Genomic DNA, 22,608 nt, shown 5'->3' with positions numbered 1-22,608 from the left:
CAAATGGAAATCAAAAGAAAGCTGGAGTAACAATTCTCATATCAGAAAAAATAGACTTTAAAAGAAAGACTATTACAAGAGACAGAGAAGGACGCTACATAATGATCAAGGGATCAATCCAAGAAGAAGATATAACAATTGTAAATATTTATGCACCCAACACAGGAGCACCTCAATACATAAGGCCAATACTAACAGAGATAAAAGGGGCAATCGACAGGAGCACAATCATAGTAGGGGACTTTAACACCCCACTTTCACCAATGGACAGATCATCCAAAATGAAAATAAATAAGGAAACACAAGCTTTAAATGATACACTGTAGAGCACAACAGAACAGAACCACAGGCCTTAAGATTTTGCAATAATAGTTTCCAGAATATAAAACAACTGTGTATGAAATGTTTAAAGGGAAAAAAAAAGATGGAATTACAAAAATGAGCAGGCAAACTTTTAAAGAAGCAAATAGAACTTCTGGAATGGAAAAAATACAATTGTTTAAAAATACTCAATAAACTGTCATAAAACAAATCAAACACAAGAATCTATCGTTTGTTGCTTCAGCTGACTCTTACGCATGGTAGTTTCTTCTTTTCCTATGTGTGATTTTTGACTGTAAGCACCTATTTGATTGATTTTAAAAATCTGGGCCTGCACTGGGGTTCTTTCCTCTGCAGAGGTTTGCATTTATTTCTGCCAGGAGTCCAGAGGTTCTCCTAGTGTGGTCCCACTCCAGCTCTCTTCCAGGTTCCCTGGCTTAATCCAGCAGTCTCAGGTTTACATCACTTCTCCACCTTCTCACTGACTAGAGTCTAGTCTCCTGGCACCACTGATGTTGGCAGCTGCCCCCAAGGGAACTGCACCCTCTGTAAGCACCCACCATTTTGGTTTCAGCTACTGGTTTGTTAGTTGTTTCATTTTCCTCTCTTGGGGATATGACATAAAATATAATTTTTCAAAATATATCATCTAGTTCTTTCATAGTAGAAACAAATTATCTAGTTCACCATACTGTAGAAAGCAGACTCTACTAAAGCTCTTTGTCATTTATTAGCTATTAGGTTAAATCACACACCAGTATGGCTGAACCAGTCTAGCAGCTCTTAGACACAAAGTATGCTCCGTCATGGACACGGGGGACCACAGAGATCTGATAGAAAGGTACAACAAAGACAGAGACCCATGTTAATGACTATCTTTTTGCCAATATCCTGTTCTAGGCATTATTTATTTGCAGGGAAGGCAAAATCTGGATATGGCTTTTCAGCTATTTCTAACTGAATCAAATATAAACTGACACCTTTCCTGAAAATATGTCAGATAAAACGAAAAGAAAAGCCTTACCTTCTGAATAGCTTTGGACTTAATTAAAGACAGCCCTTTACTTCATGTACATGGTAGATGAACATTTACACACACACACACACACACACACACACACACACACACTCCTACAAGATAATAGAAGGTGACACCATCATTCCATTTTATTAAGGATAAAAGCTTTGGAATTTAGAATTGGAGTTAATGTGTGTCCACTAAAGCTGGCTCTTGTCAAGTTCCTTAACATTGTCCCCAAGTCTTGGTCATGCTAACTCTGGGGTTGAGGACTGCTCTGGTGGAACCTATCTCTAGCAGAATTCTGACCCACTGAATGGTCCTTCTTGGGGGAGGGAGTGTAGGGCAGGATAGTGGTTTCCATGGCAACCCTTGACTTACACAGCATCCAGCTTTGTCCCATTGAAAGCATGTCCTTGGATTGAAGTAAAGCCATTGTTGTATAGTTTCCTACAATCAACAGAGAGAGGAGAAATCAGTGACCTATAAGAGGTAGTGCTGGCCCTTCTCTGAGGGTTGCGCTTCATTTCTTCAGTGCCAGAGATGTGCATGAAGGTTCTTAGGCCCTACAAGAAAACTTTACAGTATGTCTTATTTGGGACATGGAATAGTGTTTTCCAGTTTGAATCCCCATTCTCCAGACTTAGCTCCTAGAGCTTTAAGCTGTTTCCCAGAAGCAGATTCACTTTAATGAACAAAGATTTGCAATCATTAAGGATTTTTTAAAAAATGTTCTACATATACTGAAAAAACTGGGGTTTCAGGAAATAGTTAACCCAATGTCAATAATGGAGGAATAAGTGCAGTTTTTCAAGATGAGCACTTTAAAAGACATTATTCTTCTGAATGCATAGGTTTTATATTTTTCTCTTTAAAATGTTGTTTCACATTTATATTCATATTTTTAATCCTCAGGGTGTTTCATACATTAAATGCTTAATTAAATGGTTGAGGACTGAATCAAATTGAACTTCAAAAACAAATCTAAGAAAATAGATGGACCATGGCCTTTTGGGGAAGTTTTAATGTTTAACTTGTTGCTCTGTTTCTGCACCGAATTAATTCATACAGTGATTCCAAGGGCTGGACTGAAGCATTATCTCCTCTATTTCCTAGTCAGGTTATTGAGACATGGAGGTGATTTGCCAAAGCCTCACTGATGCACAGCTGTCAGGAATCAGGATTTCTGAACTCAAAAGCAATTCTTCCCACCCACCAAAAGGACACATCCTTTCTGCTGGAAAAGGAGCTCCAGCTGTGGGAACTCTGGTCTACACAGGGGTGCATGGGGGTTCCTGGGGGCTACTGGCATGAGATAAGAGAAGGCTGCCATGTCCACAATCAGGCACAGTGAGTGGCGATTGTAGGGGAACTCTGAAAACTACTGCAGTGCCTCCTGTGAACTCTGGTAACACAGTAAGAAGCACACAGGAGACTCCAAATTTGGAATTAGACCTGGCTCTGTCACTTCATAGTAGGTGACCCTGAGAACTTCTCAACCTCAATTATCCACAGTTTTCCTTGTCTTTAAAAATATGATAAAATAATACCTAATCAAAAGGTTACTGGGAGGATAAAACAGCTATACATTTAACAAGTAAGGTGTGGACACTTATGAGACGACCATGTTAAAATGAATACCTTGAAAACTTGGATTTATCTTATGTAGTTGTGAAGAACTAAGAGGCAATCCTTGTTTGTTTTTTGTTTTGTTTAAAATAATTACACTATGAGTTTAATTCCTGCTACTAAGGTGTCTTGGGGGAGGACTGCAATGCCCAGGGACGCTAAGCACAGAGGCTGAGAAAGCTCTATACGTAAGTTAATTTTTTCGGAACTAGAGTTCATTAATGAAGATGTGAGAATTGTACATTTGGCATTTCTATTTTCCCAAACTTTGCTGAGAGGCCTGGACAATAAAAATGTTCTTTGTTGGAATTACATTTCAAAGATTAAATAAAACTCTTATTGGGCAAGTACGTCTCAAAAAGGGAAAATAGTGAAGAAAGAAAAACATAGTGAAGAAAGAAAATCATAGTAAAGAAAGAAAGCACAAAGGGTTGCAAACTTTGATTGAAACTCTATCCTACCAGGAATATGGGTACAAAGTTTGCTGTTGGACACATACTCTTTCATGTTTATAGTTTTTTGAGCATGAGCTTTAAAGAAGCCAGGACTTTTGCAGGTATGTAGAAATAATCATCTGAAAAGATAATGGACAAGCTATGCCATCCCCATCTCTAGATTTCAGGAAAGTTAAGGTTCCCCCATTCAGAGGTTTATCAAATGCCCACTGGGCCCCATGCTGGGTGTGAGACAAACAGCAGCTTTCACTTGAGAGGGCTGCTTGGGATATGGGTCCTTAGAAAAAGATGTCAAAAGGTGGAGGTAACATTCTGCAAAGAAATTGAGACTGGTGTTTATATACAATGAGTGGAAAATGACACAATGGAAGGCTTTACAGAAGAGGTAAATGGCGTTGAGGTTTGGGGACTGAGCAGGCTAAACCCGTCTTTGCTGTGCTGTCAAATGAAATGGTGGCTGAGGAGTCTCTTGTCTTATCAAGAGAGCTCTCCCCATTTTTCAAGAAGGATGAATTGAAATGCTCCACTGTGGATGGAGTCCCAGAGGTTGAGATAGCTTCACAGGGTCAAGACTGCTCGACTTGGAATGCTTGGAAACTGCCTTTTCAAAGAGTCGTGTGGAGGCTTGGATCAATTTTGCTGGGGGATAATTCAATCAGGTTTGCATACTTCAATCAGGTTTGCATACGATGAAGAACTCTTGCACTGTAGTGTGACTGGAGAAAGGGAGCTGGGTGACAATCTGTGCAAAACCCCCACCAGGCCTGAACCTGGGCAGTGGTACTGAAACTAGAGAGACGGGATCCTTTGGATGTAGTCCCAACTCTACTTTGTAGCTAATTTGGTGAGAGAGGGGAATTCTTTACCGGCTTGGAGAATTAACTTATCTTTTGTACCTCTATTAGACCTCCTTCGTTAGAACATTTTGTGAATTTCCCTGTTCTAGCATTTCTTTTGAACAACTAAAGAGCAGAACCCACTCAAACTCTGGACAAATGATGATGTAGAGCAGAACTATGTTTTCTATTCAATATCCCTTCATAGGAGCTTAATAATAGTTTGTGATGACACAGTTGAAGTACGAGTGCAGAGTATGAAAAGCCCTTAGCATCACCATTTTCTAGCTCAGTGACCTTGGGAAAGTCACTTAAATTTGCTTTAACCCCAGCTTCTTCCTCTATTCAATGGGGATACTAGAACCCAGACTATTAGCCTGCAGGCCAAAGCTGGCCCACTGGCTATTTTTGTAAATAAAATTTTGTTGGAACATAGCCATGCTCATTAGTTTATATATTGTGGATGGCTGCTTTTGCCCTGCAATAGCAGAGTAGAACAGTTGCCACAAAGGTCATGTGGTCTGTAAAATCTGAATGGTCCTTTACAGATAAAGTGTGCTGACCACTTCTGTAAGGGAATACTCTCGTCTTGTTACCTAAACCACTTCTTCACCTATAGAGCACCACACCATGAGGCACTACTCTTATTTAACTATGTGAAACCCTCGGTAGACCATAGAGCACATACTATAAGGTAGTACGGTTCTTGGATGGCCTGTGGAAACATTACAGCAGCCCAAATAAATATTTCATTGTTGGCAGGAGTGGAACTGGCAATACTCACAGTGTCAAGGTTTCATTGCACAGGCCCTGAAAAGCATTCGCAGGGATCGAAGTCATGTAGGGGTTGTCTGTAATTTCACTGCAGGAGAGGAACAAAAACACCTGGTGAAAAAAATGCTTTCTGGGCTTCCCTGGTGGCGCAGTGGTTAAGAATCCGCCTGCCGTTGCAGGGGACACGGGTTCGAGCCCTGGTCCGGGAAGATCCCACATGCCGCGGAGCAACTAAGCCCATGCGCCACAACTGCTGAGCCTGTGCTCTAGAGCCCACGAGCCACAACTACTGAAGCCCACGCACCTAGAGCCCATGCTCCGCAACAAGAGAAGCCACCGCAATGAGAAGCCTGCGCACCGCAACGAGGAGTAGCCCCCGCTCGCTGCAACTAGAGAAAGCCCACGCGCAGCAACGAAGATCTAATGCAGCCAAAAATAAATTTAAAAAAGAAATGCTTTCCTTCTGGAGCTGGGCTCTTGCTGCACATATGCCTTTATATAAATAACCTGACACAATTCAGTTTTATCTTCTTTCTTTTTAGGTGTCATTGACCCTTCTTAGCTGTTGGTGGCTCAGAGGTCCGGTGAGGTGGTGAGAGCTGTCCTAGGTGGACATACACTCAGAGCCCCAGATGTGCAGTGAGCAAGTGAGATTTGGGTGTGGGCTGAGGTTCCTGACAATCCTCACGTGCAAGGGGAGAAGGTGGGTCTCAGAGATTTCTCATAAATCTCTGACAAATACTTTGTCCAGAGTAACTCATTTTCTCGGCGTGTGGAACCCCTAAAAAGGTTTGCTAGAATGGGATCAATTGATTTCATTTCATGAGTATTACTGAAGTGCCCTCCACTTGCAAGACATATACTCCTAGAGAACATTTCTATGCCAGTCTAGTTGCTGGAAGACCACCTGTATTTTGAACTGAGCTCTTCTGCAGCAAAGAAGCATGGGCATTTTTTCTAACAAAATCCCAAGAGTTTGGATCCTACCATTTTACATTTTGCTGATTCTATAGTTCAAACTCAGTCTGTAATTCTCTCTGCATATGTCCTTTCACTTCTAAACAACTAGTAGATACTTAACTGTGTCATAGGTTTTGGAAAACAGCACCATGGCCCCAATCAGAAGTCACAGGAAGTAGTTTGAGCGCCACTCACAACTGCTCCTTGGGACTCTCCTCAGACAAAATCCCTTAGGTTTTCTATTCCTCAGTTTCCTCATTTGTTTAGTGGAAAAATTGTAACTTTCCTTTTATGTCTTGTAAGGTGGTTGAGAGGAGCAAATATGATAACACATGGAAGAGTGAAAAGCTATGAAAAACTATGTGAAAAATAAAGTATCATAATTATCATCAAATTCCTTCTATTCAAACAATCCCAGCAGCAAATAAATATGCCATAGTTTCTCCCATTAAAAACAAAAAAACAAAAAACCCTTTTCTCCGTATTCAATATGCTCCAACTACTGAGGCATTTTCTGCTTCTTTTTTATAGTAAAACTTCCCTAAAGAGTTTGTTATGGTCACTCTCTCTAATTCCCCCTTCTGGTTCTTTCTTGAGCCCACTCCAACCAGACTTCTCCACCCCCAGAACCCCACTGGAAGTGTTCTCTTCAGAATCACCAATGCCCCGTATTACTAAACCCAATGGCCATTTCTCAGTCCTTGCCTTACTTCATCCAACAGTGCATTTGTCACAGCTGATCACTGCTTGCTCCCTGAAACAACTGCTTCACTTGGTTTCAACCAACCCCTCTGGCTGCAGCCTAGTTCTTGTCAGTGGCAAGTAAAATATTGCCAAATATTGCATATGTGCACACTTACAGTATGAAGAATACATCAGTGGAATAAACTTTGGTCAGGTCTGGGAATACTCTAAGTCCAGTGTTGAAAATGCCACTAAAGTACATGAAAAAGAAGAACAAAAGAACAGAAATAAGGTAAGAAAATCAACACATAGGAAGTAGAATAATGTAATAGCTAAAAGTATGTGCTCTGAAGTCAGACTAGGATCAAATCCTAAGTCCTTCATTAATTATCTGAGAGACCATGGCAAGTTCTAATTCTTGGATGATATGATGCTCCCTGAAGGTACAAGAATCTAACCCAGTCCACCAGTGTCAATACATCTTTTCTGTTTAGAAGAATCTGGGGATTGTTTGAACCAAGTGGGATTCCTAGAAATAGGAATTCAGGTTTCTTTTCGTGTGTGTGTGTGTGTGTGTGTGTGTGTGTGTGTGTGTGTGAGAGAGAGAGAGAGATTTCCTTGTTTTAACTGGAGGACATTATGCGTGTGTTGGGGGGGAGGGAGGGTAGAATAAGGAGAGGATGAGAGAGAGAGAGAGATTTCCTTGTTTTAACTGGAGGACATTATGCGTGTGTTGGGGGGGAGGGAGGGTAGAATAAGGAGAGGATGGGACAGGAAAACAATATAGTTACCCAACTCTAAGCCAGGCTTCTTCTTTCAAACTCTACATTATATTGTGTTCATTATTTTTACCAAGAATGGTATTCCCGTGGCAGTCACTTGAGAATACCATGGCAGCAGTACCATAAAAATATGTCCAGATAAGGGAGGAAATCAGTCAAAGACAATATCTTCACTCTCCAAAGCTGTGTCATCAGGGCAAAATGTCAAGAGAAAAACGTGCATTGACAGCATGAATACAAAAACTCTCAAACTCTGGATGCCTCTCAGACTTAGCTGGTTTAACATTTCTTGCAGCTACTAGGACATAGGTAGTGGATTTAGTGATTTTTTTGAGAGCTTCAGTATGACGTGGTGAGAACTTGTAACTACCAGTAAATCCTTAAAGAAAGTCTTCCAGTAGAGAAAATTCTAGTCCCATTGCTGTACCATCTAAGGCAAATTCTGACCTGACTCCTTCTAGAGGGGAAGACATATGATCTGAAGAGAAAGCAGAGCCTGAGGTCTCAAAAAAGCAAATGGGACATTCCAAATAACAAAGGAGAGATGTAAGATTCCATGAGGTATATTTGAAGAACAGTAAAAAAAAACGAGTTCAATTGCAACAGCTGTTCATGTGGAAGAGAGGGGTGGGGAGACCCAGAGTTAAGTGGGGACCATATCAAAAAGGGCTGGAAATGCCATATTACGGACTTGGACCAAGACCTGTCTATTCTTCAAAACCCCGAACAAGTCCATCTCCTTCTGGATGTCTCCTCTAATTACCTGCACCCCCAGATAATGTATGTACCTCTTATTTGTCACTTACCATTGTTCTCCTGGGGGAGGAACTTTTCAATTCCATATATAATACCTTCTTTAACTAGATTGTAAGCTTGAAGGCAAGGACAATGTTTTTTTATCCTACATGTTCCCCACTGAGCCCTGCACATAGTAGGGGACCATCATATCAAGAGTCACTGATGGATTGAAACTCAAAGTCCACGCAGGAGCGATTGCCTTGTGCTTTAAGGTTTTATTACTCCCCAGATACCCTTTCAGCCACATTTCGCATCAATATCCTCTTCTGTTCTCCTGGCATCTCCCACCCCTACCTCTTCAATACTGAACTATTTTTCATTCCCCAAACAAGGCATGTGGTTCCACACCTTTGTATCTTTATCATGCTATCCCATCCACTTGTATTTCTCTTTTACCCCTCCCCCTCCTTTTCCTGGATAAACTCTATTCATCCTTAAAGGCTAATTGCATAAAATACATTTGGATATATACTTTTATTTAAAATCCCTAGATGGAAATGAACTAATGTGTTAATAGTGATTATTTCTGAGTATTGGGATTAAGGTTGGCTTTTTTTTCTTCATAATGTTTTTGTGTTCTAATTTTTTACAATGCATGTGAGCAGGAAAGAAGGGAAGAAGAGAAGGTACCCAGAAGACCTGAGGCCATACACACACATCCACTGAACACACTTCCTTGAGTACCTAGGTAGTAGGCGCTAAGCAGTAAAGATACAACAAAGAGCAAAAATGTTGTGGTCCCTGCTCTCCTTGAGGTTACAGTTAGCTCACAAGGTGTCACCAAAGCAAAGCAGTAAGTGCTGTCCCTTCCATTTTTGTCCCCCTAGCTCTAAGAGATTAGGTTTTACCCTTTTTTGTTTTCTGTTTGCTTTTGTGTAGCAGTCACTCTAATATTGTGATACCCATCTCCTAACAAAATTGACCGGTGGGCTTTCAGAGGTTTTTGTTTTGTTTTGTTATACTCATTTAAGGACCATATATACATGATGGCATTTTCTCTCTCATGTCTCTTGGGGCAGGTCTCTGGTCCCAGCATTATGTGTTGACTTTTGAATAGGTTTTTAAAATGTGGATCATTTCACCTGTTACCTTGCCTGATGGGAAATGGTGGGGAGTAAGTCACAGGATGTGATTTGCTCCAGGCCACACACCACTAAAATGGCCCATATCATCCTAGGGATATTCCTACATTATAATTCTCTTAAAAAAAAAAAAGGTAGGAAGGGACAGGAGTTAATACTTACAGGAACTTTAGAAGGGGGAGCTCTTTTAGGGCGCCGCGGTCTATGTAAGTTAAGCTTCTGGTATTCCGAATCTCTCTGTAAAAGTACAAGAAACATATTCACTGTAATATATCCCTTTCTGTTCTTATGAAAGATAAAACAACATAAATCAGGTTTAACAAAAGTTCCTGAGACGAATACACATTTACATGGTGCCCCAGGGACTTCTTCTCCCAGGAGCCAGTCCCATCCACAACAAGCTACTTTTTGGCTCCTTTCAGGGACACAATGGCTGTTCAGCTCTCATCACTGGCTTAGTTTCAATCCATTTAAATTTTGGGGCGACCTTTCTCTTATCTACAGTCTCAGAGCCTTTTTTCCTTTTAGATTTGAATAGAAAAGAAAAATCTCTTCAATGGTTTTTTGAGGGCAGTTATCTTTATTAACAACAGTAAGTAACCTGACCCTGGAGTGGGGGTCTGAGTGGATTATATAATGGATTACAGCAAGGGAATAAGGTCAGTGAGGCTCCTCTGTCAATTGCTATTTCAGAGGCAGTAGAGGTAGTGAGTATGAAGAGTTCACTTGGGTTTATTTTTCTATATCAGTAATTGAAAGCTCTTGAGCACATGTGATAATATCATATATGTCTATAACTTATCTACTTAGGTTTATATACATGCTAATCAAAATGCACAGTTAGCATTAATGAAATTAGTGCCTGTTTAGAAATAGGCTCTCATTGGTAGAATTAAATGTATTCAACATGTGTAGATTGGTTAAAAAAGTTTAAAGGTCCTCCTTAGGCTTATGTGAAGAGGGTAGGAAAACTTAGTAAGACTTATAGTCTATCACCTTCTGAATGGCACCTAAGGCTTGATTCCTAAAGGAACCTACACCTAGTGGTTGCTGGTAACAACTAGAAGACTTAGAATCTGGCCTCTGGGATTTTTTAAACAGTTTTACTGAATGTGAATTTCCATTAACTTCATGCGTTGTGATTAGATACAATTAGATGATGTTTAATAAACTTATAGAATTGTAAAATCAATCATCATCACAATCCAGTTTTAGAACATTTCTATCAATGACAAAAATAATCATATGCACATTTGCAATTAATTCCCACCCCCTGCCTCTTGCCTAGGAACCACTGATCTCCTTTCTACCTCTAAATTTGCCTTATGTGGACAGTTCATATAAATGGAATCATAAATATGTAGTCTTGTGCATCTGGCTTCTTTCATTTAACAGTGTTTGTGAGGTTCATCCACGTGTAGCATATATCAGTAATTTGCTCCTTTTTATTACTGAATAGTTGGATGGACCTGAGATCAAATCTTGGCTCTGCCACTTCTGGCTACATGACCTTGGACAAGTTCCTTGACCTCTTTGAGCCATAGTTTCCTCATCTGTAAAATAGGGACAATAATAGTGCCTCTTTCATAAGACTCTTATGAGGGTCAAATAATGTCTGTAAGGGGTTTGACATGTGTCTTAGCTTATGGTGAAGGCTCTATAGGTGATAGTTTTATTATTGTTATTCTCCTGAGTGGAATGAAAGCTGGAGCAGACATTGGAGACTTGGGGTTGGAGGTAATGTAATGTTTGCAAAAATTTAAAAACATAAACCAACCAAACAAGAAAACCCCACTAGGTTTTGCATTTGACAAAGGACAGTGGATATGAAACAGACCTTGGAAAAGAGAGAGTGGCATTAACTCTGAGAACAGAAACCATCGCCCACTTCCCCCACCTCAGCTTTCTGTCTATTATTAGCATAACCTTCCTGGTCCCTTGTCTTCATTAGCATAACTTTTGCCCAGGAAAATAACTTTATTATTCATTTTGGGAACTTCTTGAAAGACCCATCAATGCTTCAACAGTTTATATCCCAAAACTCTTAGAAACCCTCACCTCAAAATCTTTGCCTTGTTGTGTTCACTATTCCTAAACTATCATATCACGATCTTTATCCAACCAAGACCCTGCATAGAAAGACCCACTTTAAACTAGATGGTTTAAATTTTGCTCTGGCTTGAAACTAAAAGCCCTGCATCCCTGAAACTCCCTCTATCCTGGGTAAACTAGGACCATTGGCTACCCCACTGCACACTCTCATAGCAATCCCACCTTGCCCCTCTAAGACTATCAGACTCTGTTGAGTTGAGATGCTCTGTGTGGTGAGCAGTAAACTCCTTGCCAGAGCTTTTCATTTGGAGAGGACGGTTCAAACGTCTGTCAATCAAACGTAAACTAGTTAGAAGAGTTTGAAACTGAGTGTGGTTTGCAGTCTGGAAAATTGCTCCATGAGTGACTATTGTTGAACAAGTGAACTTGAGTGAGCAGCCCAAGAGAATGTCACAATGAAAGAGTGTAGCCTGGCTGAATCAACTTTAGGGATAGAGAATGAAAGGGAAATGAACCACAGCTGTTGGTTACAGCTGATTAAATGAGGCTGGCAACCAACATGGCAGCTGTAAGAGAAGAAAGAGGTGAGAGAGGCTACAGGCAGAGAGAGGGAGACACAAAAGAGGAGACGGATTTTTCAGGGGAAAGGTATGAGTGAAAAAAGGGGAAAGATGGACAAGAGATACCGCAAGAAAACACCAGGCAAAAGAAGCCACCTTCTGAGGTAAGTGGTTAACACTTGTTCGCAAATGACTTTTAAAATATCCTTGCTGAGAGAAAGATAAATACTGTATGAAATCATTTACACATGGAATCTAAAAGTGCCAAACTCAGAGAAACAGAGAGTAGAGTGGTGGTTACCAGGGACTGGGGTGGGAGTGTTGGCAGGCGACTGGGGAGATATTGGTTAAAGTGTACAATCTTCCAGTTATAATATTAGCAAATTCTGAGAATCTAATGTACAGCATGGTGATTATAGCTAATAATACTGTATTATATCACTGAAAGTTGCTACAAGAGATCTTAAATGTTCTCACCACAAAAAAGAAATGGTAATTATGTAACGGGACAGAGGTGTTAGCTCATGCAATGGTGGGAATCATTTTGCAGTGTTTGAGTATACTAAATCAACACCTTGTATACCTTAAACTTACACAATGTTATATGTCAATTATATCTCAATAAATCTAGAAAAATAAAATCTGCTGAAACAAAGAAGGGGAGTGGGGCATGGGCTACCAGTAGTTTAGCTAAATGGAGACTGCTGTCAGAAGTGAATGCAGCTGGTATAGCTGTTGCAAAAAAAAGCAATGGAGGTGTAGAGGTAAGTACCAGAAACCTCTGATAAGAAGGAGGAAATAGGAGTTCAAACTGGAATGAGTTCCAAGAATGCCTGGGAGGGTGAATTTGAATCACACAATTTTGAGTAAAGCAATTATGGCTCAAGTGTGCAGGAGGCCAGATATGCTGCCAGGAAGCTGGGGACACCGAGAGAAAGAAAACCTGTATGCAATTGCAGCACAGTGGGTTGGAATAGAGATGTCCTGCAGGGTGAGTTTGAACAAGAGCTGAAGATGTCAGTGCCTCTGGATCAGCAGCCTGGGTCCCTTAGTGACTGCATGGAGGAAGGCTACCCTGCCCACCTGCTCATCTACCCAGTACTGTCTCATAAAGAAGAAATAGACTTGTTACCTTAGGGTTTACACATTTTTATTTTTGTCTATTTCTTACAGTAATTAGCCTACCCAAACTCATACAATAAGCATCAATAAATTCTTAAAATACAGAGCACACTGTTAATGGTGGTCATCTCCAGGAGAAAGGTTTGGAGGCTAGGAATGTGTGAATTTCACTTTTTATTTTATCTTGTTCAAATGAGGAAAAAAATATAATAAAAGCCATGCAAAAAAAACCCCCAAATTAACTTAAAAAGCAATATATATCCTATATAAAAATTTTTAATATGCAGTGCCAAATAGTCTGCTTAAATCTTCAAGTATGCTCTTCCGGATCTTGAAGCTTATTGAATAGAAAAAAGCCCAGCCTTGGAAAATTATAGGGCGAAAAGGGATTGGGTATATTTATTACTCAGAACAGTTCTACCAGTGAGGGAATATAAGAACTGATTTTAGATAAGCAGGTAATATCATCCTTATTTTGCAGACAAAACAATGCAGACACTTAGAAAGTTTAAGTGACTGATCTCCTGTTACACAGTTAGAGGCAACTCTGGGCCTTAAACTAGGAATTCTAACTCCAAATACAGCTTTTTTTTTTTTTTTTTTTAAATGATGTTTAAAGGAGGTCATCGACCAGAGCTTAAATATAAATACTCATTATTGCTTAATTTTCCTTCATTGGATTTCAAATAAAATGGACATTTAGATGAAAAGTCTAACTGATGCCCAGTGTGCAGTGTTTCCACAAGACAGCAGATTAATAATTTAGCATACATTAGGTTCACTTAATCATACATCTAGATTCTGGATGTTTTTCTTCTTCTGAGAAATGTTTGTTAATTCTCAATAAGGGCCCAAAATAGAGAAATTGGTTTGTTTAAAACAACTGGCATTGTGGCAGGTACTTAGTACCCAGTCTAAACCGAAAGAACAGGGAAATCAGCAAGGTGAGAGAAGGGAGTTCTCAGGTTGGGGAGGGAGCAGCCAAAAAAGGGGAAAATGAAGGCTTAAACCCTCCTATGAAGGAACTTTCCAACCACTGATTTTCTTCCATTGTCCTGTCCCCCCTCCCACCTCAATTATTGAATAGGCATTTGTCCTGGCATTTGACTGTGATCCTCAGCTTAGAGATATTTGCCTATACCCTAAACATCTCCAGTCCATGAATGAAAAGCACGCCAAACTGGGAAAGAATTGAGGGCGATAATAGAGTCAAGATGGCATTTCACCTGCAGAGTTAGATGGGGCCAAGGGCGATAGGAAAGCTTCAGACTCCCACCGGGCATGGAGACTGAATTAAAGTAACTGAAGAGGAGAGAAGCTGCCCCAGTCAGCATAGCTGGACTCTTAAGAAATACAAATGCAATAATGCGTATGACTGTGTTGTTTAAAACAAGAAACTGAGCAAGACTATTAACCAAAAACCTAGCTCTCAGCCAGTCCCAGATCCTTTGCAACTCTTATTTCAATTTGATTTTCAGGGTTTTTTTTCTAGTCTGCTTTTAAGTGGCAATGGTTCAAAAAAATGGGAGGCAGGCTACTTTGACTTTGACTAGATCTGCTTACTCTAGTGAGTGGAGTGTGGAGAGATTCGTTAAAGTTAAACACATAATTAGTGGACATCTATCATGTGCAACTTTACTGCATGCTCCAGGAGGTGTAGGGAAGTAGCAACTAATTATTTAACTACTTTAAAAGCCAGATGTGAATATGTTGGCAAAGCCAGAATTTTCTTACTTTAAATACTTTAAATGCTGTACTATACCGATGTGAAAACTGGGACTAAGAATTAAGTAAATTAATGTTGAAGTAACGTTTTGTGATAGGCTTTTATCACATAATAAATCACCCATGTATTTTAACATCAAGTATTAATTTCAAAATTAATGCATATTGAAGGACTCCTTAATTTTTAAAGTTTATTTCATCTGACTATAAAGATAATATATATATATACATTGTAAAACTTGTAAACACTTTCACATCAAAAAGATGTGAAATCTCCCATCATTCCACGATACAAAGAAAATCAGTTTTTTTCTCTCCGTAGATATATCTGGTGGTTGTTGTTGTTTTAACAGCATTGTGTCAAAAGCACTAACCTTCCTCTGAGGTTAGTCTATGACAAAAGATGTCTAACGGTTGCTCAGTATTTCATACTAAACCATTCTTCTACCTAAGCATTTGAGTAGTTTCCAAATTTTTGCTATTAAATTAATTCTGAGACAAATGGCTTTTTATGTGAACTTTTTTCTCACTCCTATGTTTATTTTCCTAGCGCAAATGTACTGAAATGGAATTACTGAGTTAAAAAGTACAAGGCTGTCAAAGCTCTTGTGTGTATTTGATCCTTAGCTTCTAAAGTCCTGATTTTTGGACTAACACTCACTTTTCAGTAATAGTCAATAAGTTCACAGAATAAGTTATTTCCTACATTTTCTTTTTTTAAATTTAAGAGTAAGTTTAATGACTCAAAATTATTGAACAACTTTATCCTAAAATGCTTATCATTGGATCAATTTTAATTTGGGGGGACTTCTTCAACACCAGATTACAGGATTAAAAAATACTTGTTGTAGTCACATTTTTCTAAAATGTAACCCAGATATGGACTGTCCCATCATTCTTCTGTTCCATCATGCTTGCCTGCTGATAATAAGGAATCCACTCACATCAGAAAATGAGCAATGTAGATTTTACTGAAGATTCATAAGTCAGGGGAGAGGTTTTACACTGTATACTCCAAAGTTAACAACTTATTCCTCCCATCAGAATTTTCTGAGTTTTATTGTCTCTGCTACTGTGTATCAAGGCTTTTCAGTGAGAGATTTCTTAATTATTCTACTATGATAATTATCGATAAAGCATTTTACCACTAACATTCCGTTACATAACTGGGGAAAAATAATCTATAATGGAAGGTGATATTCATGATTTTGATGCATTTTTAATTTATTGAGGAATTTTAAAAATAGATGCTAATTCAAAGAGAGTTTATAAATGTTCAGAGTTTTGAAGCGGATTGAGGAAAATGTAAGTTTATCAGCAGATTTTCCACTAGAAATAGAACATTATAAAAATGATTTTTCTTTTTTTCAATTTATTTTTTTCTTTATTGGGATATAGTTGCTTTACAGTGTTGTGTTAGTTTCTGCTGTACAACAAAGTCAATCAGCTATATGTATACATATATCCCCTCCCTCTTGGACCTCCCTCACCCCTCCACCCCCATCCCACCCATCTAGGTCACCACAGAGCACCGAGCTGAGCTCCCTGCGCTATAAGGAGGTTCCCACTAGCTATCTGTTTTACACATGGTAGTGTATATATGCCTGGAGGATGTATACAGCTACTTTCATGATTATTTAATGATCAGGACTAAGACTGGTGCTCTCAAAACCTCCAATAAATCCACTTGATTCAATTCAGTGAATCAGCAAAATTAAGTCTTATCTCACTATCTGCTGTAAATCACACGTTTTACCCTCCCAGTTGTAGAATTTTTATTTACTTGTGATTTTTTAAAAAATCCACAAAACAAAAACAAAACCCCCAAAATCCACAAAACAGTAAAAACATATTTCTGAGGGCAGCACTTTATTTAATTATTTCTTCTTTTAATTAAAGAGATATTTTGAGTTTGCACTGGTTCTGGAGGCAGACACTCTTGGTTTCAAATTCTGACTCTGAAATTTCTTAGCTGAGTAAACTTAGGTAAGAGCCCTGTGAGATACTTATTACCATCTTCATTTTACACGGTGGAAACTGAGGCTTAGTATGATTAAATGGGACAGTATATGTGAAGCACTTTTAGCAGAGTGTGTGCCCATAAAAGGCATCCAGTAATTGGTAGCTACTATTAATAGGAGTAACAACAGCAACCGTCTACTATGTGCTATTGGCTTCTTTATAAAGGAATTGAAATAGAAGATGGATGTGGCTAGTGTTTCATCAATTTACAGTTATAAATCTTTATCATATGTACACTTTTGGGTCCAACCAGTATCCTAGCTGAAATTTAGAACTGAGGAGAACTGATTTGTAACCACTTAGGACCCTCAATAATTTGCAAAGAAACCTGCCATTCCTGTAGTTTTCTATTATAAATTCTCAGTGTTCCACCTCTTCTGGCCATCTATTGCTGCATAACAAATTACCCCAAACTAAATGGCTAAAATAACAACCATTTTATTATAGCTCACAATTTTGTGGATTAGGATTTCAGGCAGTGCTAAACTGGGCGATTTTTCTGCCCCATGTGGCATCCCCTAGGGTCATTGGTTGGTATATAGCTGGTGTCTGGATCAATCTGGAGGGTCCAGGATGGTTGTGCTTCTTTGCCTGGCTCTGATTCAGGTTGTTAGAAGGCTAGGTTCAGCTGGCTGCTTCTCCATCTCCATGTAATCTCAGGGCCTCCCCATATGGTCTTCCCATCAGTGTAGCTGGACTTCTTACATAGTGGTTCAAGCCTCCAAGAGTCTAAATTAAAAACTGCCAGTTCTCTTAAAGACTGGGCCTGAAAATGCATCAGGTCACTTCCACCATAGTCTGTTGAAATATTGGGCAAAAGTTTCAAAATTTGAACAAAACCAGAAATCCATAGATCCAGGAAGTTCAGCAAACCCCAAGCAGGTTAAGGACAAAGAAAATATCACTTAGGTACATAATTTTGAAAACCAAAGATAGAGAGAAAGCCTGAAAAGCAGCCAGAGATAAACGGACATGTTACCCATAGGAGAACAATGATGAGAATATGAGTGAACAATGGAGGCCAGAAGACAAGGAAAGATACCTTCAAAGGGCCGAAACAAAAAACTGCCTTGCTAGAATTCTATACCCAGCAAAACTAATTTTTAAATATTAAGGTAAAATAAAGTTATCTTCAGATAAATGAAAGCTGAGAAAATTTATTGCCAACAGAACCACACTAACATGCTAAAAGAAGTTCTTCAGGCTAAAGGGAATGATTGGATCTACAAGCAGGAATTAACACTGGAAATATTAAATATGGGAATATATATAAAAGACTAGTTTTTCTTTACACAAATTCTTTAAAGGTTAATTAACTCTTTAAAAAATAGCAATGTGGTGGGATTTATAACATATATAGAAATAAAATATATGACAAAACAGAAGAAAAAAATGGGAGAGAGTAACTGCAATTATAATTTCAAAAGGTTCTTACATGATATGGGGATTGGTATAATCGTTCTTGGTAGACTATGATAAGTGAAGGATGCATATTATAATCCCTTGAGTAACCAAAAGAAAATATTACAAAGGGCTAAACAGCTAATGGGGGGGATAGAACAGAATGCTAGAAAACAAAAACAAAAGCAAAAACAACCTGATTAATCCAAGAGAAAACAAAGGAGGAATAAAGGAACAAAGAACAGAGAAGAAAAATTGAAAACAAATTGGAAAATGGCAGGTTTAAATCATATCAATAGTTACAGTAAATGTAATGGACTAAAAAAAAAAAAAGGGTAGGGATTATTAGACAGAAAAGCAAGGTCCAGTTATGTGATGTTTACATAAAATGCACTTTATATATAAATATATATAGTTATTGAGCACCATTTTTTTCTGTAAAAAAATAGTAGCTACTTCAGAGGATTGTCTCTAAGATTAAGTGAGTAAATATGTGTGTTGAGCATTCAGCATAGTGCTTGGGACATGGTAAATTCTCCATTAAGGACAGCTAAACATATATGCATCTGTGTATGTTCACACATAATACTAAATGTTCTATCAATTGTAATTTTCATTAATTCAGACTGGCCTTCTACTTCAATTCATGATTTTAAAAGTGCACGTTTAGAATATATCTAATTGTTCCCCATTTTTTGGTTTTGGTTTGATGGTGTGAGTGATTGGCACATAAAACACACTGCCTTGTGGAAACATTTATTATTATCTTCACACATTTGCATTGTTCTCACAAATTTTAAGTTCTATAAAGCAAAAATAAAGGGTTCAATCATAGATTCAAGTGAAGGATTAATTTAGGTGGGATCAAGGGTATGTGTAAGTAATATTTAGGCTGAAAAAATAATCGGTAGTGTTAACCAGGTAGAGAGAGAAAGAACTTTCTGGACAGAGGCAAAAGGATGTGAAGACCCTAAGGTGGAGAAGGTCTTGGACTGTTCAAGGAACTAAAGAACACAGGTGTGCAGGAATGGAGCAAGATGAGGAGGCAGAGGTGGGCAGGGCCGGCTGAAGTCCTGGGCCTGGAAGTTTACGTTGAAGACTCTGGATTTATCCTAAGAGAAAAATCACTCTGGCTGTTGTGCAGAAATTAATTAGAGGAAGCCAAAACTGGAAAAACCAGTTAGGCTATGAAGTTATTGTAGTCCAAGCAAGAGATGGTGGTGGCAGCGGAGAGGAAGAGGATGAATGTTTTATATATTAGGGTAGTAGAATGGACAGGACATGGTGAAGGATTAGAAGTGGGTGATGAGGAAAGAAGGTATAGTGATCCCTTCAGGTGTCTGGGATTTGCAGTAAGGTGAATGGAGGTGCCATATACAGGCTCAGTAAGTATCAGAGGAGTTACAGATTTCAGGAGAGGTAGATTTCAGTTTGGGGTATTTAAGTAGTGAGAGAGATGTAACACAACCGAGGAGATGTCAAGTAGACCAATAGGTTAATGGCCCAATACTTAAAAAGTGAGTCCTGGACTAGATGTGTAAGTTTGAGACTTGTTGGATAAGATCACATGGGGGAGAATGTGGAGTGAGAAGAGGACACAGGACTGAGCCATATGGAACCCCAACATTTAGAAGTGGTGAAGGAGAAGACACCAGCAAAGGAGAATGAGAAAGACTGACCAGCATGGTTGGAGGACAGCTGGGAGTGTGGTATCACAGAGCCCAGGGGAAGAGGATTTGGATAAAAATAGAATAATCCACTATTTTGAATAGTGGATTATTGTGTATGTTTATCTATAAGATGCAATTACCACAGCTTTAGCACAGTGTTAAACATACCGTATTTATTGAATGAATGGGTAGCTTTGTATCTTTGGACACCTAGCTCATGGTCACTATCAGAAACAATGTTTATGTTCTACCACCCCAATTCATAACAGGGAATAAAATCTAAACATGAATTGGGAAGCCGTCTCAGAGGACAAATATTGAGCTTTGGCAGGAAAAGTTTGAAAAGGCATTGGAAAGATGATTAGAAGTGGGGATGATGAAGTGTGAGTTCTCCGCAGCCCTAGATCAGTCTATTCACCAAATCACATGGTCAAAAAGGTGTAGAGAGAGGGCAGCTGAGGAAGGAAATATATTCACGAAACAGAATAACATTATGCTCTTTAACTGCTGATGTTCTCACTGAGGCATTTCAATAAGCAGTGGCAACATGCACTGACATTTGAAATCAGTACTCCTTAGTTTAGTACCTACCCTTGCAGCAAATCCAACATGGTGAAGAGCTATTTCCTAAATAAATCAGAGGGCTTTAATTCTGTGCTCAGGAATCCCAGGAAATTTTGGTTGACAGTACTATGCGGTCTGTGGATTAAACAAATTATTGATGTTTGGCACCCAAAGTCTTTATTTATCCTTCATATTGACTAGAACCATTTGCAGATAATAATGGTGGATATGTAGTAGGAAAATTTGAAGAATGCAAGATGCATTATTCTCTTACTTTCTAAGATACTAGGCTCTCAATACCTCATATATATAAGGAAAATATCTTTTTAAAAACCCATTTTCAAATTCATCCTTGTTGTAGCCATTGTATTTAATAGTTTCCTTTGCTTTAGGAAGTTAACACTTTTGCTCAGAGAGGGAAAATGGATATTATAAGAGAAATATTAACAACTAGAATCTTTATGAGAAAAAGGCTGTAATAAAACAGAACAGTTGCTTTTAAGAGATGCAGGATTTATATAGAGCTTTATTACAAATCAGTTGCCTTGATTTTTTGGTGAGTGGGGCAGAGAAGCAAAATGGTATGATAAATGAACATTATATTTGGAGTCAGGAGATTTGGTTTTGAATTTTAACTGTTGTTCTTAATGACCTGAATTCTCAGTTTTCTTGGGTATTGTTCTACTTTCTTTGGTTTTAATTCACTGTTCCTTTATAAATTTATAGTGAAAGATATATAAATGAATTATTTTCAGCCTTTTTTCTAATATATACATTTTCTTCTGGGTGTGACTTAAATTGCATCCTACAGGTTTTGATTTGTCATATTTTTATTGACAATTAGTTAAAATTGTTTTCTAGTACCTGTTGGGATTTCTTGTTTGATCCATGATTATTAAGAAGTGTACTACCTACTAGTCAGAGAATATGGTTGATTTTAATTTTTTGTAAGCTACTGAGATATTAAGTTCTTACGAGTATGATTATTTACTTTTTTGGTATATATGTTCTATCAGATAAAGCTATATTAAAACAAACTCCCACTATGATTGTGGATTTATCTATTTTATTTTTTTAGTTCTGTTACTTTCTGCTTTATATGGTTTGAAGCTAAGCTCTTATAGACATTCAAGGTTAGAATCATTATATCTTTTTGGTACAGTGTATAGTAATCCTTTTGTATTGTAGTAAAATTTCTTTTTATATATAGCAAGGCTTCATGCTTTATATATATTGGTATATTTATATCAATTTTCTCTTGGTTACTGTTTGCATGTTAATATTTTCATGCTTACATTTTCTATCTTTCTATATATTTATATTTAAAGTATGTCTCTTATAAGCAGCATTTTAAAATTAGCCTATTTGGCAATCTTTGTATTTTAATTGGAGTGTTTAGTCCTTTTATGCACTTAATGTAAATATTGGTTATTTGGAGTTAAATCTACTATTTGTTCCAGAAGTTCTTTATTTCTTCTAATTTCTTGCCCTTCTTGTATTAATTTTTATTATTCCATTCCTCACTATTATTAGCTTGTTATTTATCCATTCTTTTACAGTTATTTTAGTTTTTGCCCTATGGATTAGAATATTTATTCGTTATTTGTAAAAGTCTAAAATAAGTTAGTGCTTTTACCATTTCCCAGACAATTCAAAGAACTTAGAATGCATTAACACTATTTAAAACCCTCCCATCGTTTGTTTGCTATTGTGTATTTGAATTCTATGTATACAGGCAGTCCTTGCTTTGCATGGTTCCCATATGCATGAGATTCAGTTACCATTATTTAGGTAAATTTAAATAATACCTGGTTCCAACTATATGGTTCAAGTTTGTTACCACAATATATTAACTATGAGTAAATTGCATAAAGTACAAACTTTGCTGCCAGCTCTTCAGTCCACGCATCACTATGTAAATAACAGATGCACATCATGATAGGTGATCAATTACACCACTCCTTTCAAAGTCATTGGTGATAGGTCACCGAGCATCTGTTATTCAGTTCATACACAAACAATAAGGTGTGCAGTTGTGTTGCCTCCATGACTCTCAGTGATAAACCCACACAACATTTTATAAAAGATGATAATTGAAAGAGGTAATTGACCAACAAAGATGGAAGAAACAAAGAAACAAAATGTGATAGTGC

The 22,608-nt window shown here is 38.2% G+C and overlaps 1 protein-coding gene across 4 annotated transcripts in view; it reads right to left on the bottom strand.

Moving 5' to 3' along the window:
• The window catches only part of TSHR (thyroid stimulating hormone receptor), a 157,920-nt gene that overhangs the window by 38,732 nt on the left and 96,580 nt on the right, over window positions 1–22,608 (bottom strand). For 3 of the 4 annotated variants that reach the window (XM_028496252.2, XM_007113390.4, XM_028496253.2), the window contains 4 exons: window positions 9,502–9,576; window positions 6,854–6,928; window positions 5,044–5,121; window positions 1,721–1,789 (listed from right to left, as the gene is read on the bottom strand). In XM_028496252.2, coding sequence (XP_028352053.1) covers window positions 1,721–1,789; window positions 5,044–5,121; window positions 6,854–6,928; window positions 9,502–9,576 — 297 coding nt within the window. Of the gene's footprint in view, window positions 1–1,076; window positions 1,152–1,720; window positions 1,790–5,043; window positions 5,122–6,853; window positions 6,929–9,501; window positions 9,577–22,608 lie in introns of all 4 variants that reach the window. The other variant, XM_028496251.2, reaches the window with a different exon arrangement.

This window comes from Physeter macrocephalus, chromosome 11 (assembly GCF_002837175.3).
Source record: "Physeter macrocephalus isolate SW-GA chromosome 11, ASM283717v5, whole genome shotgun sequence".
Classification (NCBI taxonomy): domain Eukaryota; kingdom Metazoa; phylum Chordata; class Mammalia; order Artiodactyla; family Physeteridae; genus Physeter; species Physeter macrocephalus.
Note: the sequence above shows the minus strand (reverse complement) of the source record. Positions and strands in the feature narration are given on the sequence as shown.